The following is a 22,793-nucleotide window of genomic DNA, read 5'->3' as shown; positions in this document are numbered from 1 at the left end:
TTATTGGGCTACAGTAAATGGAGTTTATTTTTAAACAATGTTTTGAAAACATTGAAAAGTTCAGAATGAATCCCTTTTCTTTTTTTTAAATCAATCCAATAATATGCAGTACAACAGAAACTCCAGAAGAAAATCGAAAGTGCTATAATAAAATTTATTTTCTATTTATTTCAAGGAAAATCATTAGAAAATGTATTCTTTTTGTAAGAGTCATCTTGCAAGTTTGTGCTATTACAGACTGCATCAAGCTGTCTAAGTATTAGTAGATATACCCTAATGCCATATGACTAGGACAGAACTCATCAGTTACATGCAACATCTATTCAAGGGGGAGAGGGGTTTTATCTTCTTTCTTTCTTCTCTTTCATGATCTTTTTACTTTCCTCTCTCCTCCTTTTGTTCACTGGATTCCGAGGATCATGTATTTCGAAAGTGTCTTCATCTTGCATGTTTGCATCTTTCACTTTTCTAGTTTGCTCCTCAAACTGGAGGATGTGGGACATCCTAGATTTGAAAAAAATTAGACGAACATGATGTATGCACATAGATTGTCTATATTATCCCATGAATCTGATAAAATTAATATAGTAGTATGTTGAAATACAAAGGCGCTTTAATTATCTAGTTATTTTAATATACAACATTAAATATTCTATGTAAAAAATTCTCAAGGGAATTAATTATACACAGACATGCAACAGACTCAAGAAGTATTAACCATAACTTAGGATTCATTCATCTTTTATTTATATACCCAAGGAAGTTTAAATGTATGTAATTCACTAACTTTAAAGCAACAAACAGCTGCTGTCCAGTTCTAAATTCATGAAACAAAAACAGAAATAGCTGGAGAAACTCAGTAGGTCTGGCAGAGTCTGAAAGAAAGCAGAGTTAATGATTTGGCTGCAATTACCATTCATCAGTCCTGTTGACTTCCAAGTCAGTCAAAGTTCCAACTTAAAAATATGATTCTGAGTCATAGTCCAAAGACAGAACTCAATACCCAGTTAGCATATTTGCAAATAATGGCCAAAGCTTGAAAGTGTTCAGAAAAGATTTAAAAAGGATGCTGCCAGGATTGGAGGATTTTAGCTATAGGAAGAGGCTGAACAGGTGGTTAACCCTGGAATGTTGGAGACTGAGGAGTGATCTTATAAAGGTTTATAAAATCATGAGAGGCATGGATAGGGTAGATAGCATAGGCAAAGTATTTACCCGAGGGTGGGGCAAATCCAAAAATAACGGAAAATGTGTTGCTGGAAAAGAGCAGCAGGTCAGGCAACATCCAAAGAGTGTGAGAATCAACATTTCGGGCATGAGCCCTTCTTAAAAAAAAACACACCCCAACTCCAAAAATAGACAGGATAGGTTTAAGGTGAGATGGGAAAGATTTAGAAGGGACCTAAGGCGTATCTTTTTCATGCAGAGGGTGGTGTGTGTATGGAATGAACTGCCATGGCTTAAGTAATATTTAACATGAATGGAATGAATAGATTTCCTTTTAATAGGTGCAATATCAGACACAGTTGCATCAACACAGCTAGCAACAGATTCTTGATATGACACACTGGTATTATGTAATGCTAGGATAATAACTTCCAGTTTTTAAGTTAATAATAATTTTGATTTCCCCCAACTAGAATTGAAAATCAGATCAGGAGGAAGCCATTTGGCAATTGGAGCCTGCTCCACCATGCAATATGATCATGGCTGGTTGTTCAACTCAGCACTCTGCTCCTGCTTTCTTCCCATATCCTTTGGTCCCTTTAACCCTACAAACTAGATCTAAGTACTCTTGAAAAAATTCAATGTTTTGGCCTCAACTCCTTTCTGTGGCAGAAAATTCTACAGCCTCACCACTGTCTCTTCATATCAGTCTTAAATGGCTTAACCCATATTCTTAGATTGTGATCGCTAGTTCTGGGCTCCCTGGCCATCGGAAATATCCTACTCTCTCCAGTCCTGTTAGAATTTTATACAGTCGGTTTTGATGTAACAACAACAGTTCATTTCTCATACAATCTCGCGTTGTAACAAAATTGCGCAATATCTGCGTCACTTAAACTAACAGGGTGGCAATCACATTACAGCCAATACAGATAAGGAAAGTTCACGTTCTACAAATAACTGTCTAAATTCTTCAGTCAGGTTAAAGCCAATTTGCATTGAAGAAACATAATAGCAGAACAGATGTAGGTTTCTAGGAGAACCCGTCTCATTCTTCGAAACTCCAGTGAATACAGTCCTGATCAGATTCTCTTCATATAAATAAAACAAAGAACAATGGCTGCTGGAAATTTGAAACAAAAACAGAAAGTGATTGAGAAACTCTGCAGATTGGTACCATCAGTAAACAAGAAAACGGAGCTAATGCTTTAGTCGAGTATCCATTTGTTAGAAGTGCCCAGAACATCAGAATGTTTGTTTCTTGGAGGAACGACATGTGTAGAAAATGTCTCCAGCTGCTTGAGCTCAAACTCAGGGTTTCCATGTTCAAGGGCAGCTGGAGTTATTGTGGAGTATTATTAGGGATGATGGGAGTTTCTTAGATTATATGTCCAGAAGGTGGCAATCCCACAGGTAGCAAGAATTCATGATATAGGTATACGGTCCATGATATCGTGGATCGGGGTGTCTTCAGGATGTGTGCCACTCTCAAGACTAGTACTCAAAACTGGTAAGTGCTGGATGTGGTGACACCATAATACTGAAATTAATGATTGTAGAATGAAACTGGATGGCCATTTGAGGAAACTAAATTTGTATGACTAAGGGATTTTACAGGGTCTGCATGGAAACAGACCCTTCTGTCCAACCCGTCCATGCCGACCAAATATCCCAACCTAATCTAGTTCCACCTGCCGGCAATCGCCCATTTCCTTCCAAACCCTTCCCTTTCAAATACCCATCCAAATGCCTCTTAAATGTTGCAATTCTACCAGCACCACCACTTCCTCTGGCAGCTCATTCCATATACGTACCATCCTCTGCGTGAAAAATTTGCCCCTTAGGTCTCTTTTATATCTTTTCCCTCCCACCCTAAACCTATGCCCTCTAGTTTTGGACTCCCCCACCCCAGGTAAAAAAAAACTTTGTCTGTTTATCCTATCTATGCCCCTCAAGATTTTGTAAACCTCTATAAGGTCACCCCTCAGCCTCTGACGCTGCAGGGAAAACAGCCCCAGGCTATTCAGCCTCTCCCTATAGCTCAAATCCTCCAACCCTGGCAACATCCTTGTAAATCTTTTCTGAACCCTTTCAGGTTTCATAACATCTTTCCGATAGGAAGAAGACGAGAATTGCATGCAATATTCTAAAAGTGACCTATCCAATGTCCTGTACAGCCGCAATATGACCTCCTAATTCCTGTTCTCAATATTCTGACCAATAATGGAAAGCATACCAAATGCCTTCTTCACTGTTCTATCTACCTGCTACTCCACTTTCAAGGAGCTATGAACCTGCACTCCAAGGTCTCTTTGTTCAGCAACACTCTCTCAGACCTTACCATGAAGTGTCCAAGTCCTGCTAAGATTTGCTTTCCCAAAATACAGCAACTTGCATTTATTCAAATTAAACTCCATCTGCCTGTTCTCAGCCCATTGGCCCATCTGATCAAGATCCCATTGTAATCTGAGGTAACCTTCTTCGCTGTCCACTATACTTCCAATTTTGGTGTCATCAGCAAACTTACTAACTATACCTCTTATGCTCACATCCAAATCATTCATAGAAATGATTAAAACAAGTGGGCCCAGCACCAATCCTTGTGGCACTTCACTAGTCACAGGCCTCCAGTCTGAAAAACAACTCTCCACCACTAACACCCTGTCTTCTACTTTCGAGCCAGTTCTGTATCCAAATGATTAGTTCTCCCCGTATTCCATGAGATCTAGCTTTGCTAAACAGTCTCCCATGGGGAACCTTGTCAAACGCCTTACTGGAGTCCATATAGATCACATCTATCTCTCTGCCTCATCAATCCTCTTTGTTACTTCTACAAAAAACTCAATTAAGTTTATGAGACATGATTTCCCACGCACAAAGCCATGTTGACTATCCCTAATCAGTCCTGCCTTTCCAAATACATGTAACATCCTGTCTCTCAGGATTCCCTCCAACAACTTGCCCACCACCGACGTCAGGCTCACCGGTCTATACTTTCCTGGCTTGTTCTTGCCACCCTTCTTAAACAGTGGCACCATGTTAGCCAACCTCCAGTTTTCCGGCATCTCACCTGCGATGATATAATTATTTCAGTAAGAGGTCCAGCAATGACTTCCCTAGCTTCCCACAGAGTTCTAGGGTACACCTGATCAGGTCATGGGCATTTCTCCACCTTCTCTAGCACTTCCTCCTCTGTAATTTTTCAAGATGTCACCACCTATTTCCCTACATTCTATACCTTGCATGTCCTTTTCCACAGTAAATAGTGATGCAAAATACTCAGTTAGTATCTCCCCATTTTCTGTGGCTCTACACAAAGGCTGCCTAGCTGATCTTTGAGGGGCCCTATTTTCTCTTTAGTTAACCTTTTGTCCTTAATGTATGTGTAAAAACCCTTTGGATTCTGCTGAACTCTATTTGCCAAAGCTATCTCATGTCTCCTTTTTGTCGTCCTGATTTCACTCTTAAGTATACTCGTACTGCCCTTATACTCTTCTAAGGATTCACTCAATCTATCCTGTCTACACCTGACATATGCTTCCTTCTTTTTCTTAACCAAACCCTCAATTTCTTTAGACATACAGCATTCACCATACCTACCAGCCTTCCCTTTCACCCTTTCTCTGGACTCTTGTTATCTCATTTCTGAAGGCTTCCCATTTTCCAGCCTTCCCTTTACCTGCGAACATTTGCCCCCAATCAGCTTTTTAAAGTTCTTACCTAATACTATCAAAACTGGCCTTTCTCCAATTTATAACTTCAAATTTTAGATCTGGTCTATCCTTTTTCATCACTATTTTAAAACTAATAGAATTATGGTCGCTGGCCCCAAAGTGCTCTCCCACTGACACCTTAGCCATCTGCCCTTCTCTATGAAAGTTTCTGGTACACACTTAACATATTCCTCTTCATCTAAACCCTTAACACTAAGGCAGTTCCAGTCTATGTTTGGAAAGTTAAAATCCCCTATCATAACCACCCTATAATTCTCACAGATAAGTGAGATCCCCTTACAAATTTGTTTCACAATTTCCCTCTGACTATTAGCGGGTCTATAATACAATCCCAATAAGGTGATCGTCCCTTTTTTAGTTCTCAGTTTCACCTAAATACTTTCCCTGGATGTATTTCCAGGAATATCCTCCCTCAGCACAGCTTTAATGCTATCCCTTATCAAAAATGCCACTCCTGCTCCTCTCTTGCCTCCCTTTCTGCCCTTCTTGTAACATTGTATCCTGGAACATGAAGCTTCCAGTCCTATACATCCCTGAGCCATGTTTCTGCAATTGCTATGATATCCCAGTCCCATGTTCCTAACCATGCCAGGGAACCATAACCTTCCCTGTTAGGCCCCTTGCATTGAAATAAATGCAGTTTAATTTATCAGTCCTACCTTGTTCTCTCCTTTATCCCTGCCTGCCCTGACTGTTTGACTCGCCCTTGTTCTCAAATGTACCAGTCTCAGATTGATGTTTTTCCTCACTATCTCCCTGGGTCCCACCCCCTCCAACCTTACTAGTTTAAATCATCCCGAGCAGCTCCAGCAAATTCCCCTGTCAGTATATTTGTCCAATTTAGGTGCAATCCGTCCTTCTTGTACAGGTCACAAAGAGGGATTCCAGTGATCCAAAAACATGAATCCTTCTCTCATATACCAGCTCCTCAACCACGCATTCATCTGCTCTATCCTCCTATTTTTGTCCTCATTAGCTCGTAATCAGAGTAATCCAGATGTTACTACTCTTGACGATCTCCTTTTTAAATCCCTGCCTAACTCTCTGTAATTTCCCATCAGAATCTCAATGGTTTCCCTTCCTATGTCGTTGGTTCCAATGTGTACAATAACCTCCTGCTGGCTCCTCTCCCCACTGAGAATATGCTGCACCCTCACTGAGACATCCTTGATCCTGGCACCAGGGAAGCAACACACCATTCTGATTTTATGCTGCTGATCACAGAAACGTCTGTGTGAACGTCAGACTAGAGAGTCTCCTCACACAATTAATCTCTTGGAACCCAACATACCCCTCATTGCATTAAAGCCAGTCTCAAAACCACAAACTTGGCTGTTTGTGCTACATTCCTCTGAGAATCCATCACCCCCTATGTTTTCCAAAGCAGCATATCTGCTTGAAATGGGGATAGCCACAGAAGACTCCTACACTAACTACCTACCTCTTTTCCCTTTCCTGGAGTTAACCCATCTATATGGCTGTATCTGCGACTTTTCCCCCTTCCTTTAGCTGCTATCCATCACATCCCCTTGCTCTTGTACATTCCTTATTGCCTCTAATTGTCTCTCCAACCAATCCATTCGATCTGATAGGATTCGCAACCAATGGCATTTATTGTAGATATAATCCTCAGTAACCTGCAAACTCTCCCTAAACTCCCACATCCAACAAGAAGAGCATACCACTCTACTAAAGACTATTTTTGCTTCTTTCAACCCAGAAAATAGCACTGTCTTATTCCTCTACAAAACACTGCTCCAGTTTAAATTAATAGATATGGTTTATATTTTAAGTTTAATCAAGATACATATCTCAATAAAACATATAATAAAGAAAGGACCCACTCTACTAACTACTGCAGACTTCCTGTGAGGCCACGCTTAAATATTCACTTCTGTTTCTGTGCTGTGACTTCTCACAAACAGGTTCCTCCAAGATCAGTTGCAAATTTCACCGTTTGTTAATTTTCCCAGACGCATTCCGATGTCTAGTGATAAATGAATTCAAACAGCTGTGCAGCTTCACTGCTGTTATCAGTTTCTTTCTCTCTCTCCTGCACTGACCTCACCATGTGCTTCCTTTGTCTGTTCCTCTCCCTTTTACAAGTGCTGTTGTTTTGACCTTTTTTTTCTCCTAAGTTCCAAAACAATGCAACAGCATATAAAACAGTAATTGCTGCTCCTGGAATTCGAGGAAATCACCTTCAACATCGAAAAAGGAGCAGCTGTTACATCCAGAAATTTTTCCTGTATCCATTTGCACGGTCAATTAGCCTCTTCCAATCTCAAAATGAGTTTATGTTTTGTGGATAACTTTCTTAAAAGTCAGCAGTCAGCGCTGTCGCGTTGCAATGGATGGCAAAGATCCAGGGCATTACTTTCTTAACAAAGGTTGTGGGAATAGGTAGTCACACCTCATGCCAGTTTAGCAGTGTGAATGTCAGAAAAGGCCAACTCAGACTTTTGATGAAGTCTAACCTCATAAATAATTCCACAAGGTATGACAAACCTACCAGGGAAAGAACTTAAGCTTTCTCTCACACCCACAGCTCATATAAATGCATGTGTGCTATCTTCAAAGTCCAGGATTCCTTTCCTTGTAGTATCAGTACAAAGGATGTTTCTTAGATTAAAATATTTTAAAGCTTACAGGAGGAGAGTAAATGCAATCCTGCATTTTAAAGTGTAGCATGAATCTAAAAGTAATAAAACTGCAGACAATTTGCAGTTGGGAAAATACTCGTGAGGAATATATAGGATGCTATAATTGTTCACTAATGCAGCCAAAAGGAAAATGCACACAATTTTTAAAAGCAATGCATCATATTTTACAAATATCACTTTCTCTTTGCTGTTGTTGGGTTGAAGTCTTGGATTTCTCTTCCAGACAGTCCTATGGTTGTCCCTACTGTCAGGAACTGCTGTGGTTAAAAAAGGCACCTCCACACCATGTTCTCCATGGCAATTAGGGATAAGCTTACTAAGGTTCTTGTGTAGTTGCAGTGTCCTGGCCTCTGTGTGCTAGAAAGTCAAATTCTTGCGAAGGTTACTTAATCTAGTACATTTCAACTATTCCATACATATCCGAAATTATCAGAAGCAATCTGAAGAAGTTCCACTTTAGAAGCCTATACCTTATCAGCTACTGAATTTTAAAACTTGGTTGACAATAAAAGGTTGACAATGAAAGAAATGCATGGTAAACTTTTTGCAGGAGTCTGCATTGTATGACTACTACTGTTGTATGAAACATTTATAATAAGAAGGATGACTAGCCAATATGATGGTTCTCTTGAGTTGTTGAGTGAAGAAATAAGGTGCTCTCTACACCATCAGAAGGCACAGCAGAACATTGCTGATGGAGACGTTTGACCTGGATCCTCAAAGGAATCTACAGAAGGCATGTATGTCACCTACTTCGAGGAAGGCAAATGAAACATTATGTTCCATTCCCCTTGCAATAAGAGTTGTCAGGTTTTAACAAAGCTGGTGGAAATGGGATGCTGTGTATAGTTTTGGCTTCCTTATTTGAAAAAAAGGCGTAATTGTTTTCAGAGTCAGAGGAGGTTCATTTGATTCAGTCCTAGGATGAAGGGCAATTGTTTTATTTGATCATGGGATGCGATCATTGCCAGTTAGACCTGCAGTTAACAATTTTTAATTAACCTGTTCAGACACGTTATGGCATACATCTGGAACTTAAACCCAGACTTTCTAGCACACAGAGGCCAGGACACTGCAACTACACAAGAACCTTAGTAAGCTTATCCCTAATTGCCATGGAGAACATGGTGTGGAGGTGCCTTTTTTAACCACAGCAGTTCCTGACAGTAGGGACAACCATAGGACTATCTGGAAGAGAAATCCAAGACTTCAACCCAACAACAGCAAAGAGAAAGTGATATAATTCCAAGTAAAGATGGTGTGTTGCTTGTAGTTGGTAGTATTACCAAGCATTTACTGCTCTCGTTCTTCTAACTGTTAGAAATTGCATATTTCGAAGGTGTTTCCAAGGTGCCTTTGTGAGATACTGCAGTGAACTGTGGATTGGACATGCAGCTGTAACTATGCAATGATGGTAATTGGAATGAATGTTGAAGGTGGCAGATAGGATACCAGTAAAGCAAGCTATTTTCTTCTGGATGGTGTTAAGATGAATCAAAAGACAGACAATCGTGAAATAGACAGAGACTCTAAAAAAGGGTGTTCTTCTATGTGAAACAAAACATAACATGAACCTTCAGCAAGAAGTTAAGGTAAATGGAATATTGGCTTTTATTTCTAGGGAGTTGGAGTTTAATCTGTACGTTAGACAACTCTGCACCAGTAAGCTGCCCCATCACCTGACAAAGGAACAGCGCTCCAAAAGCTTGCGATTTCAGATCAACTTGTTGGTCCATAACCTGGTGTTATGTGACTTCTGACTTTGTCCATCACAGTTCAAAATTGGCACCTCCCCATCATTTAAAATTGTGATGCAAAGGGGCTCAAAGACCTAATGCTACTCCTTTTTATGTTTTTATGTTCTTGAGAGTTGCTTGAGCTGCACTTAATCAGGCAAGTCAAGAGTACTCCATCACATTCCTGACTTGTGCTTGTAGATGTTGGACAGATTTGGGGAAAGAGGAAGCGCAGAATTCTGAGCCTGTGGCCTGTTCTTATATTTTCTTAACGCTGGACCAGTTAAGTTTCTGATCAATGCTAAACCTGAATCTTGATTGTGCAAGATTCAGTGATGATAACACCATTAAACATCAAAGGAGGATTGTTAGATTTTCTCTTGTTCGACACTTTGGTCATTATTTAAAAGTTGATTTTTTTTTTCCTTTTAGTAGTGTTAGTGTAAGATTTCCTTCCTCAGATGATCGTGAATGTTGGGTCTTTAAATTTATTCAAGGCTGAGTCAGACAGATTTTAAGGAAGGATGCAGATTGAAAAGTGGATCTGAGACCACAAGCAGATCAGTTGTAATTTATTGAATGGTGGGACAAATGCAGGTGATCAAATTCGATTTAATGAACAAGTTGGTGTAGTATGTTTCATGTCTTAAGATTCAAGGACACATTATATTTGGGTCACCCCTGACATTTCACGTGTACAAGTACTGTAATTAATTATGCTGTATGCAGATTTTCAGTTGAGTACTGTTCCTTATCTTCAAGAGATAGAAACGTTTTCATTGATAGGTCCTCAGTTATGCCTCCTTCTGGTGATACACCGAAACTGAGTCCTGTGGATGCCCAGGCTAAATCTACAGATGGACAGATTGGAGGTTTGGTCCCCTAGATATGCACTGTTGAGGCCCATCAACATGTGAAAATGCCCTGCCTTTCTTGAACTCCTAATGATGAGTGAATTGCTTGACTGCCCTACAAATACCATGAGAGGGTTGAAGGTTAAAGGGAAAAATAACTGAAATATTCTGGAGTGGAGGCCAAAAGTGGACTGATGGCCGAATGTGTCTTCTTTCTGGTAACCGCTGCAACCAAGCTGGTAACAAAATAGTGCTTTGCATTCCTTTGTAATCAACTGGGAAAATCAAGAAGGGGATCTTGACATTTGGGTAGCCAGGATCTGCATAACTTTTGGCCAGGATTGCATCCTGGTGAGAAAAGTCCTGTTTTGCTGCAGGACACTTAGATATTACAGGATCAGCAATTACACATTATAAGCCTGGCTTGACAGAGGGTGCTGTGAGCTGTCACTGAAGCTGGGTAGGACCATTATGTCCCATTAGTCAGCTTCTATCCACCTCAACTCAACCAGTCCTGAATTGTCATAATGGATGCTTGGAACTTCGAATCTTCGCTCAACAAATGGATGGAATTTATTGCACCAGACAAACAAACAAACAAAATGAAAGATGATGTCAACTCGCCAACTGACAAGCCAGAACACGAGGACAATGTCTGATGACTATTTGCAGCTGGTGAATAACATGCAAGACAGCTACGATTGACATGGAACTGATAGGCTGAGTATCAATATAATTTCCTTCCAGCGGCAAGGCTGGCCAAGGGCACATCGTTGAAGAAAAACATTACATATTCAGCTGATGGAGTAAAGGTTCAGAGGAAATACATGAGCAAGGTATAGGCTTTGCTGGAAGGAACTGACGATACTCCACAAATGGCGGGGAATGCATTCACTCAATCCACTTGCAATTCAAACAGGACAAGATTTGCCTCACATGAATTCCAGAGGTGAGTTGACAGTGACATCAATACCTTATTTGAACAAGCATGGAATCAAAGAACCCTCACAAAACTGGAATCAATTAGAATCCAGCACAATCTGCAACTCCTCAAATACTGAAACATGTTCAAATGCAACAAGACCTGGACAATATCCAGCCTTGGGCTGAAAAGTGGTAAGTAATATTCACACCATACAAATGCCAGGCAATGACCATGTCCAATAAGAAGCAACTGAACCACCACTCCTTACCATCACGAAATTCCACACTATCAATATCCTGGGGGTTACCATTCACCAGAAACTCATTTGAACTCACTATACAAATGCAGTGGCTACAACAGTAGGTCAGAAGTTAGGAATTCTGTTGCGAGGAACTCACCTCCTGACTCACCAAAGGGTGGAGAAAGTGAGGACTGCATATGCTGGAGATCAGAGTCAAGAGTGTGGTTGTGGAAAAGCACAGCAGGTCTGAGAACAGGAGAGGAGAATCAACATTTCAGGCACAAACCCTTCATGAGAAATGAACTCATTCCTGATGAAGGACTTGTGTCTGAAACACTGATTCTTCTGCTCCTCGGATGCTGCCTGACTTGCTGTGCTTTTCCGGCACCACACTCTCAACTCACCAAAGCATTTCTACCATGAACGAGGCACAAGTCAGGAGTGTGAGGGAATATTCCTCAGTTGCCTGGATAAGTGCAGCTCTAACAACACTCAAGAAGTGAGGCATCATCCAGGATAAAGAAACCTGCTTAACTGGCACCATGTTCACAAATATTCAAGCTCTTTACCACTGACACTTAGTAGCAGCGTGCATTATTTATTAGATGCCCTGCAGAAATTCATCAGAGATCCAGACAGCACTTTCCAAATTCATCCATCCAGAAGGAGAATTGTAGCAGACACATGGGAACACCACCACCTTCAAGTTTCTCTCCAAGCCACATGCCAACCTGACTTGAAATATATTGCTATTCCTTCAGTGTCACTTGGTTGGAATTCTACAGTTCTCTCCCTAACAGCATTGTGGATCTACCTACAGCAGAAGGACTGCAGCAGTTAAAGATGGAAGCTCACTACCACTTTTCAAAGGGCAACCAGGGCAAGCAATAAATGCCGGCCCAACCAGCAACACCCACATCTCACAAATGAATAATATAAAATATGAATTTATCTGCATACACTCCTTGCCAATTCAGTGGGTTCTGTGTAGACTCAGCTACATTAATAGAATGAGTAATCATTGCAGTCTGAAAACTTTATGTATGGTGAATTTGCCAATGAATCATGACCTGTGATATAAACAAAACACACTGATGGCTGAGAGCTCAGAAGGCTGAGTGTTTGGAAAGGCATTGAAAGAGGTGAGCAGAAATCAAAAGTTTACTTGAGTGAGAAATGGCCCAGAGAAAACACAAAATGGCAAACTTTGCACTTCAGAATCCACTGAGTTCCTTTGTCTGAAGGTCTTAGAACGCATAAAAGTAAATAAATCTGTGGGACCTGATCAGGAGCATCCCAGAACTTTGTGGGAAGCTAGGGAAGAGATTGCAGTGCTCCTTGCTGAGATACTTGTGTCATGGATAGCCTTGGGTGAGGTACTGGAAGGTGGGAGGTTGGCTATGCTATGGCATTATTTAAGGAAGGCTGTAAGGAAAACCCAGGGAAGTATAGTCTGATGAGCCTTATGTCAGTGGTAGGTACATTGTGGGAGGGAATTTTGAGGGACAGGATTTGCATGCATCTGGAAAGGCAAGGCCTGACTAGGGATAGTCAGCATGGCTTTGTGCATGGGAAATTGTACTTCACTATCTTAATTGAGTTTTTCGAAGAGATTACAAAGAAGCTTGATGAGACCAGAGTGGTAGATGTTTTCTATATTGACTTCAACAAAGCATTGCAGACAGGTTAGATCACATGGGATCCGGGGGAGCTAGGCAATTGGAAATAAAATTAGCCTAAAGATAGGAGAGAGAGGATGGTGATAGAGGGTGCTTTTTGGAATATAGTCCTGAGACCAGTGGTGTGTCACCAGGATATGTACTGCGTTCACTGCTTTTCGTCATTTATATAAATGATTTGGATATGAATATAGGAGGTACGGTTAGTAAGTTTGCATTTAGGAGATGTGGTGGACAGCAAAGAAGATTATTTCAGAGTACAAAGGGACATTGATTAGATGGACCAAGGGGCGGCAGATATAGTTTAATTGAGATACACGTGAGATGTTGCATTTTGGTAACACAAACCAGGGCAGGTCTTAGACAATTAATGGTTGGGTTCTGGGGAGTGCTGCTGAAGAGAGAGACCTGGGATGCTGGTCATTAGTTTTTTGAAACCTGAGTCACAGATAGACAGGGTGGTGAAGAAGTTATGCTTGCCTTCATTGATCATAACACAGAGTGTAGGAGTTGGGACGTCATGTTGCAGCTTTGCAGGACACTGGTGAGGACATTTTTAGAATACTGTGTACAATTCTGATTGCTGTTCTATTGGAAGGATGTTAGTAAACTTGAAAGGGTGCAGAAAAGATTTATAAAGATGTTGACATAACTGGAGGGTTGGAGGTATGGGGAGAGGCAGAATAGGCTGGGCTTTTTTCCCCTGGAGCGCCAGAGGCTGAGGGTCGACCTTATAAAGGTTTATAAAATTATGAGGGGCATCGATAAGGTAAATAGCCAAGGTCTTTTTCCTAGGGGTGAGGCTGGGAGATAGAGGAGAAAGGAGGGTTCAAATAGGTACTTGGGTCAAAATACTAGAAAATGGATCTCAGTCAGATTGGGGTGTCTGGTTGACAGGGAAGAGTTGGACAGAAGGGTCTGTTTCCATTCAATATGACTCTATGACTGCCATGCCAGAGTGGGGCTCTTGACCCACACCAGGTAATGCTTAACAGAATTGACAAACTACAGAATATAGCTTTAGGAGATGGAAGGATGCTACCAGTCAAGGAAGATGGAAGCCAAGCATCCCTACAGTTGGTGGGTGATATGTTGCTGGATCTTCAGGCTACTTATGTCCCATTATTCTATCTACATGAATAGTGAGCAGATAACAGGTGCACTAATATTAGTTGCTGTTTCCCAAAACGGCTGGCACAGTTTTAAGTGTTTATTTGGTTATAAATTTTAATTTTTAATACCAATTATTTTCTAGTTTTTAAGTTGTTTCAAGACATCTAGCACGTCCTCCTCTGTAATATAGACATTTTTCAAGATGTCACCATCTATTTCCTTACATTCTATATCTTCCATGCCCTTTTCCACAGGAAACACTGATGCAAAAACTCACTTAGTATCCCCCCGATTTTCTGCAGCTCTACACAAAAGGCCGCCGTGCTGATCTTTCAGGGGACCTATTATCTCCCTTGTTACTCTTTTGTCCTTAAGTGTATTTGTAAAATCCCTTTGGATTCTCCTTAATTCTATTTGCCAAAACTATCTCATGCCCCCTTTTTGCCCTTCTGATTTCCCTCTTAAGTATACTCCTACTGCCTTTGTACTCTTAAGGATTCATTCGACCTATCTTGTCTATACCTGACATATGTTTCCTTCTTTATCTTAACAAAACCCTCAATTTCTTTAGTCATCCAGCATTCCCGATATCTATCAGCCTTTCCTTTCACCCTGACAGGAATATACTGTCTCTGGATTCTCGTTATCTAATTTCTGAAGGCTTCCCATTTTCCAGCTGTCCCTTTACCTGCAAACATCTGCCTCCAATCAGCTTTTTAAAGTTCTTGCCTAATATCTTCAAAATTGGCCTTTCTCCAATTTAGAACATCAACTGTTAGATCTGGTCTATCCTTTTCCATCACTATTTTAAAACGAATAGAATTATGGTCACTGGTCCCAAAGTGCTCCCCCACTGATACCTCAGCACCTCCCATGCCTTATTTCCCAAGAGTAGGTCAAGTTTTGCACCTTCTCTAGTAGGTACATCCATATACTGAATCAGAATATTTTCTTGTACACACTTAACACTATGGCAGTCCTAGTCTATGTTTGGAAAGTTAAAATCCTCTATTATAACCAACCTATTATTCTTACAGATAGCTGAGATCTCCTTTCAAATGTGTTTCTCAATTTCCCTCTGACTATTAGGGGGTCTATAATACAATCCCAAAAAGGTAATCATCCCTTTCTTATTTCTCAGTTTCACCCAAATAACATTCCTGGATGTATTTCCAGGAATATCCTCTCTCAGTACAGCTATAATGCTATCCCTTATCAAAAACACCACTAGCCCCTCCTCTCTTGCCTTTCCTTCCATCCCTCCTGTAGCATTTGTATACTGGAACATCAAGCTGACAGTCTTGTTCATTCCTGAGCCAGGTTTCTGTAATTGCTATGATACCCCAGTCCCATGTTCCTAACCATGCCCTGAGTTCACCTGCCTTCCCTGTTAGGCCTCTTGCATTGAAATAAATGCAACTAGGAGAAAGTGAGGACTGCAGATGCTGGAGATCAGAGCTGAAAAATGTGTTGCTGGATTCCTGAAGAAGGGCTTATGCCCGAAACGTTGATTCTCCTGCTCCTTGGATGCTGCCTGACCTGCTGCACTTTTCCAGCAACATATTTTTCAGCTTTGAAATAAATAGATTAATTTATTAGTCCTACCTTGGCCCTGCCTGCCCTGACTGACTCGCTTCTGTTCTCAACTGTACCAGTCTCCGATTGATCTCTTTCCTCAGACTGGTTAGCAAGGTTAGATCTCACAGAATAGCCATTTGGATACAGAACTGGCTCGAAGGTAGAAGACATGGGGTGGTGGTGGAGGGTTGTTTTTCAGACTGGAGGCCTGTGACCACTGGAGTGCCACAACAATCGGTGCTGGGTCCTCTATTTTTCGTCATTTATATAAATGATTTGGATGCGAGCATAAGAGGTATACTAAGTAAGTTTGCAGGTGACACCAAAATAGGAGGTGTCGTGGACAGCGAAGAAGGTTACTTCAGATTACAACAGGATCTTGATCAGATGGGCCAATGCGCTGAGAAGTGGCAGATGGAGTTTAATTCAGATAAATGCGAGATGCTGCATTTTGGGAAAGCAAATCTTAGCAGGACTTATACACTTCATGGTAAGGTACTGCCGAGTGTTGCTGAACAAAGAGACCTTGGAGTGTAGGTTCATAGCTCCTTGAAAGTGGAATCACAGTAGATAGGATAGTGAAGATGGCGTTTGGTATGCTTTCCTTTATTGGTCAGAATATTGTGTACAGGAGTTGGGAGGTCATGTTGTGGTTGTACAGGACAATGGTTAGGCCACTGTTGGAATATTGCGTGCAATTCTGGTCTCCTTCCTAATGGAAAGATGTTGTGAAACTTGAAAGGGTTCAGAAAAGAGTTACAAGGATGTTGCCAGGGTTGGAGGATTTCAGCTATAGGGAGAGGCTGAACAGGCTGGGGCTGTTTTCTCTGGAGTGTCGGAGATTGAGGCGTGACCCCATAGAAGTTTAAGATCATGAGGGGCATGGATAAGATAAATAGACAAAGGTTTTTCCCTGGGGTGTGGGATTCCAGAACTTGATGGCATAGGTTTAGGGCGAGAGGGGAAAGATATAAAACAGACCTAAGGGGCAACTTTTCCATGCAGAGGATGGTACGTGCATCAAATGAGCTGCCAGAGGAAGTGGTGGAGGCTAGTACAATTGCAACATTTAAAAAAAATTTGGATGGGAATATGAATAGGAAGGGTCTGGATGTATATGGGCCGGGTGCTGGCAGGTGGGACTAGATTTGGTCGGCATGGACGAGTTGGACCGAAGGGTCTGTTTCCATGCTGTACGTCGCTGACTCTATGACTCTAAATTGTCATCGTGTTGATTCAGATTACAATGGCCATTTCAAATCAACACCCTTCTTCAAAAAAAAAATTGAACAGTACTTTACTGTATAATTTTGAAATTAATCTTAATTTTTGTCCACTGTTAGGTGTTCTCACTAAATACACTAATAATCATGAAGTTTCCATAGCAACCTCCTGTGCAAAGTTTATTGCTATTTCCCACGTCTGATGACAGAGAAAAATTTAAAAAGGTGAAAGACTAGTAGGTGAAAACTCTGCCTCTTTCCCACTCCGCTGTCAACTAAGAACTGCATCCCGCCTCTGCTTGTATTCATCCTTAGTGGGCATGGCACTTGCCATGTGAGATCTTGAAAAGCAGACACTGCTAAGGTTTCTTGTGAGCTTCCAAGGGCAAACCTCTTTCAAAGGCACTCAGTGTTTGATTGAGGGAGTTGTGATCTCCAGCTTCTGCAGACCTCATTTTTTACCGTCTGATTGAGGGACACAGTATTGAGAAATGGGGTCCCCAATCATAAGCAACCCTTTTGACCCCTGTTCCTCATTACTATGCCTGCCTCTCAATGACCTCTTCCCAGTCATCACTCACCTTGGCAATCCTCGGCCTCAGGTGAGTACATTAGCTGCAGCAGCCACTACCCACTTGGAGTTGCAGACAAACAATTAGGAGCTATTGGCCTCTGATTAGCCAGAAGATGTGGCAGGCAGGTATTCTACCCCTACAGCAGTTGGTCCGGGACAAGGCCTGCAGCGCCACTGTCCAAGGCCTGGCTGGCAAGCAATGGAGCTGGCCTTTCTGAACAAAATGGTTCATTACCTGGTAGGCAAAACTCTCATTGTCAACATTAAAAATGGTTAACTTTTTTTTGTTAGCCTTTAGTAATTACCTTAAAATCCTACATAGCTATAGCTAAATATGCATTTGCACACCTACACTTGAAATGCTGCAATACATTTAGGATAGCTTTAGATTTCTGTTGTGGCAGTTGGCAGACATTTTAACTTATTTTACCAGTCACAGCTTTCCACTTTCCCATTTGGAACCGTAGCTCACTAAGAAACGCCACTGTACTACATGTGCTTAGCAATATTGGTTGGAGTACATTCACAGTACGATGACACATAGCCTAAAATGTATAGTTTCTTTTCTTTGCTTTTGGAGAAAAAAAAGTCATCTCCTTTGAGAAAATGTTTAGGCACAGACATGGATGGAATAATTTACACTCATGGCCCAGACTTGACTCTCAGTGTTTGACCTACCATAACCCACATCCTATTCATGGGCCTCTAAATTCATTGAATATTTCTTGCTTTAAAACTCCGACCACTGTTTTCAGCAATACTCCAATTCTTCTGCCTTACTGTTCTCCAGTCAACTACTACATTTCATTATGAGCTCTCCGAATTTTGTCTGGTTTTCTTTGTAACTAGTAGACAATGTTGAAGTGCTGGCAAAACAAATTTATTTTCATTTTCAAATGGCTGTTTGAGAATGTGGTACAAATGTGCTGTAATGAATTTTGAAATTTTTCTTTCCTAGTCGATCATACAGTTTGCACGATCAATACATAGTACCACAAAAATGTTATTGGAAAAGAGGCTAGACTTAGTCATGGAGTCAGAGAGATGTTCAGCACAGAAACAGATCCTTCAGTCCACCTTGTCCATGCCGACCAGTTATCCCAATCCAATCTAGTCCCACCTGCCAACGCCTGGCCCATATCCCTCCAGACCCTTCCTATTCGTATACTCATTCAGATGCCTTTTAAATGTTGCAATTGTACTAGCATCCACCATTTACTCTGGCAGCTCATTCCATACACACACTGTGTGAAAAAGTTGCCCCACTGGTCTTTATCTGTTTATTTACCCATGCCCCTTATGATCTTATAAACCTCTATAAGGTCACCCCTCGGCCTCCGATGCTTCAGGGAAAACAGCCATAGCTTATTCAACCTCTCCCTATAGTTCAAATCCTCCAACCCTGGAAACATCTTTGTAAATCTTTTCTGAATCCTTTCAAGTTTCACAACATCCTTCCCATAGGAAGACCAGAATTGCACACAATATTCTAAAAGTAGCCTAATCAATGTCCTGTACAGCCACAACATGACCTCCCAACTCCTGCACTCAATATTCTGACCAATAAAGGAAAACATACCAAATTCCTTCTTCACTATCCTATCTACCTGCAACTCCACTTTCAGGGAGCTATGAACCTGCACTCCAAGGTGCCTTTGTTCAGCAACACTCCCTAGGACACTACCATTAAGTGTACAAGTCGAGAGTGTGTTGCTGGGAAAGCACAGCAGGTCAGGCAGCATCCAAGGAGCAGGAGAATCAACGTTTCGGGCATAAGCCCTTCATCAGGAATCCTGATGATCCCAATCTGATCTCCCGCATCTGCAGTCCTCAATTTCTCCCATTAAGGGTATAAGCCCTGCTAAGATTAGCTTTCCTAAAATCCAGCATGTCACAATTATCTAAATTAAAGTCCATCTGCCACTTCTCAGCCCATTGGTCCATCTGATCAAGGTCCTGTTGTAATCTGAGGTAACCTTCTTTGCTGACCACTAAACCTCCAATTTTGGTGGTCATCTGTAAATTTACTAAGTATACCTCTTATGCTCACATCCAAATCATTTATAGAAATGACGAAAAGTAGTAGACTGAGCACCAATCCTTGTGCCACTTCACTAGTCACAGGCCTCCAGTCTGAAAAACAACCCTCCACCACCACCCTATGTCTTCTACTTCAAGCCAGTTCTGTATCCAAATGATTAGTTCTCCCTGTATTCCATGAGATCTAATCTTGCTAAAGTCTCCCATGGGGAACCTTGTCGAACACCTTACTGGAGTCCACATAGATCACATCTATCTCTCTGCCCTCATCAATCTTCTTTGTTACTTCTTCAAAAAACTCAATCTAGCTTGTGAGACATGATTTCCCACGTACAAAGCCAAGTTGACTGTCCCTAATCAGTCCTTGCCTTTCCAAATACATGTACATCTTGTCCCTCAGGACTCCCCCCAACAACTTGCCCACCACCGAGGTCAGGTTCACTCGTCTTTAGTTCCTAGGCTTGTCCTTACCATCTTTCTTAAACAGTGGCACCATGTCAGCCAACCTCCAGTCTTCTGGCACCTCACCTGTGACTATCATGATACAAATATCTCAGCAAGGGGCCCAGCTATCACTTCCCTGGTTTCCCACAGAGTTCTAGCGTACATTTGATCAGGTCCTGAGGATTTACCCACTTTTATGCATTTCAGGACATCCAGCACTTCGTCCCCTGTAATATGGACATTTTTCAAGATGTTACCATCTATTTCCCTACATTCTATATCTTCCATGTCCTTTTCCACAGTAAACACTAATGGAAAAAAAACTCACTTAGTATCTTCTCCATCTCCTGTGGCTCCACATAAAGACTGCCTTGCTGATCTTTGAGGGGTCTGATTATCTCCCTCGATACCCTTTTGTCCTTAATGTATTTATAAAAACCCTTTGGATTCTCATTAATTTTATTTGCCAAAACTATCCCACGTCCTCTTTTTGACCTAGTGATTTCCCTCTTAAGTATACTCCTACTGCCTTTATACTCTTCCAAGAATTCATTCGATCTATCCTGTTTATACCTGACATCTGCTTCCTTTTGTTTCTTAACCAAACCCTCAATTTCTTTTGTCATCCAGCATTCTCTACAACTACCAGCCTTTTCTTTCACCCTAACAGAAATATAGTGTCTCTAGACTCTCTTTATCTCATTTCTGAAGGCTTCCCATTTTCCAACCATCCCTTTACCTGCGAACATTTGCCCCCAAACAGCTTTTGAAAGTTCTTACTTTCTCCAATTTAGAATTTCAACTTTTAGATCTAGTCTATCCTTTTCCATCACTATTTTAAATCTAATATAATTATGGTCACTGGTCACAAAGTGTTCCCCCAATGACACCTCAGTCACCAGCCCTGCCTTACTTCCCGAGTGTAGGTCAAGATTTGCACCTTCTCTAGTAGGTACATCCACATGCTGAATCAGAAACTTGTCCCATACACATTTAAATTCCTCTCCATCTAAACCCTTAGACTGGGACAGCCATAGTGTTATGTTTGGAAAGTTAAAATCCCCTACCATAACCACCCCATTATTCTTACAGATAACAGATCTCCTTAGAAATTTGCTTCTCAATTTCTCTCTATTACCAGTCCTGCCTCACTCCCTATATTCTCCCTTCAAAATCCCATCCCTACCCGTCCTATGTCATTGGTTCCAATGTGTACAATAATCTCCTGCTGGGCCCACTCCCCCCGAGAACATTCTGCATCCTCTTCGAGACATCCTTGATCTTGGCACCAGGGAGGCAACATACCATTCTGATTTTTTGCTGCTGGCCACAGAAACGTCTGCCTGTGCCACGAACTAGAGAATCTTCCAACACAAATGATCTCTCGTAACCCGATGTACCCTTCATTACATCAGAGCCAGTCTCAAAACCAGAAACTTAGCTGTTCGTGCTACATTCCTCTGAGAATCCATCACCTCCCATATTTTCCAAAACAGCATACTTGTTTGAAATGGGGATAGCTACAGAAGATTCCTGCACTACTGTCTACCTCTCTTACCTTTCCTGGAGTTAACCCATCTATGTGACTGTATTTGAGACTTTCCCCCCTTCCTATAACTACAGGCTTGAAGGGCAGAATGGCCTACTCCTGCACCTATTGTCTATTGTCATCCATCACATCCCCTTGCTCTTGTAAATTCCTTATTGCCTCTGACGGTCTCTCCAACTGATCCATTCGATCTGATAAGATTCGTAACCAATGGCATTTATTGCAGATATAATCCTCAGTAACCAGTGAACTCTCTCTAAACTCCCACATCTGACAAGAAGAGCATATCACTCTACCAAAGGTCATTTTTGCTTCTTTCAATCTATAGACCCAGAAATTAGCACTCTACAAAACACTGCTCCAGGCTAACAATATTTATGGCTTATATTTTTAAAGTTTAATCAAGAGACATATCTCAATAAAACATATAATCAAGACAAAATCATGCTTTCAAAATAACACCATAGTGTTAGGTGTATTAGTCAAGGGTAAATGTAGGGAAGGGGAATGGGTTTGGGTGGGTTACTCTTCGGAGGGTCGGTATGGACTTGTTGGGCCAAACAGCCTTTTTCCACACTGTATGGAATGTAATCTAATCTTCATATCATTAGTAATTACGGTGATACAAAGTAAAATTATATCAGTCATGGACAACCTGCTTTATTGTGTCAAAAAGTGCACAATTCAAACCAAATATCCCCAGACCAGTTCATATATCTAACCTAGTTAAAGTTTTAATTTCTATCATAAAATATGAAGAAATAGCTGGTATATTTTTGGGATTTATGCTCGATATTACATCGAGCATTACTGATTTAGAGCCAAATGAACCTCATATCCTTTCCAACAAAACAAATTAACAATTGAGTTGTTAAAAAAAAACTTTTCTTCAGCAGTCTTTTTCTCCAGAGCCTGGATAACTATCTCAGAAGACAATTGTTTCTACCTTACTAGCTTTATAAAATATATATTTATGAATGGAAGGACCAGTACTAAACATGGTGGACTTCTTTGGAGAGGATTAAGATTAGACATAAAACATATGAACTGTTTGCAAATATAAGTCTGATGGCTAATGTTACATTATTGGTGCTGCTCGACTGCTTTGAAAACCTATCATTATCATAGTGGTGGGCTACAGTGGGACTTCGGAAACCTAGTTCAGGTTTCGCAGAAGGTTAACATGCAGATTCAGTTGACAGTTAGGAAGGCAAATTCAATGTGAGCATTCATTTTAAGAGGACTAGAATACAAGAGCAAGGACGTACTGCTG

At 41.1% G+C, this 22,793-nt stretch overlaps 1 protein-coding gene across 1 annotated transcript in view; it reads right to left on the bottom strand.

The window, feature by feature from the left end:
- Nucleotides 1-146: 146 nt before the first annotated feature.
- Nucleotides 147-22,793, bottom strand: part of cwc27 (CWC27 spliceosome associated cyclophilin) — a 268,357-nt gene continuing 245,710 nt past the window's right edge. Inside the window, exon 14 of the mRNA XM_060823753.1 lies at nucleotides 147-504. Coding sequence (XP_060679736.1) covers nucleotides 342-504 — 163 coding nt within the window. The 3' untranslated portion in view covers nucleotides 147-341. The remainder of the gene's footprint in view (nucleotides 505-22,793) is intronic.

This window comes from Hemiscyllium ocellatum, chromosome 1 (assembly GCF_020745735.1).
Source record: "Hemiscyllium ocellatum isolate sHemOce1 chromosome 1, sHemOce1.pat.X.cur, whole genome shotgun sequence".
NCBI lineage: Eukaryota > Metazoa > Chordata > Chondrichthyes > Orectolobiformes > Hemiscylliidae > Hemiscyllium > Hemiscyllium ocellatum.
The sequence above is the reverse complement of the archived record's forward strand: the minus strand, read 5'-3'. Positions and strand labels throughout refer to the sequence as shown.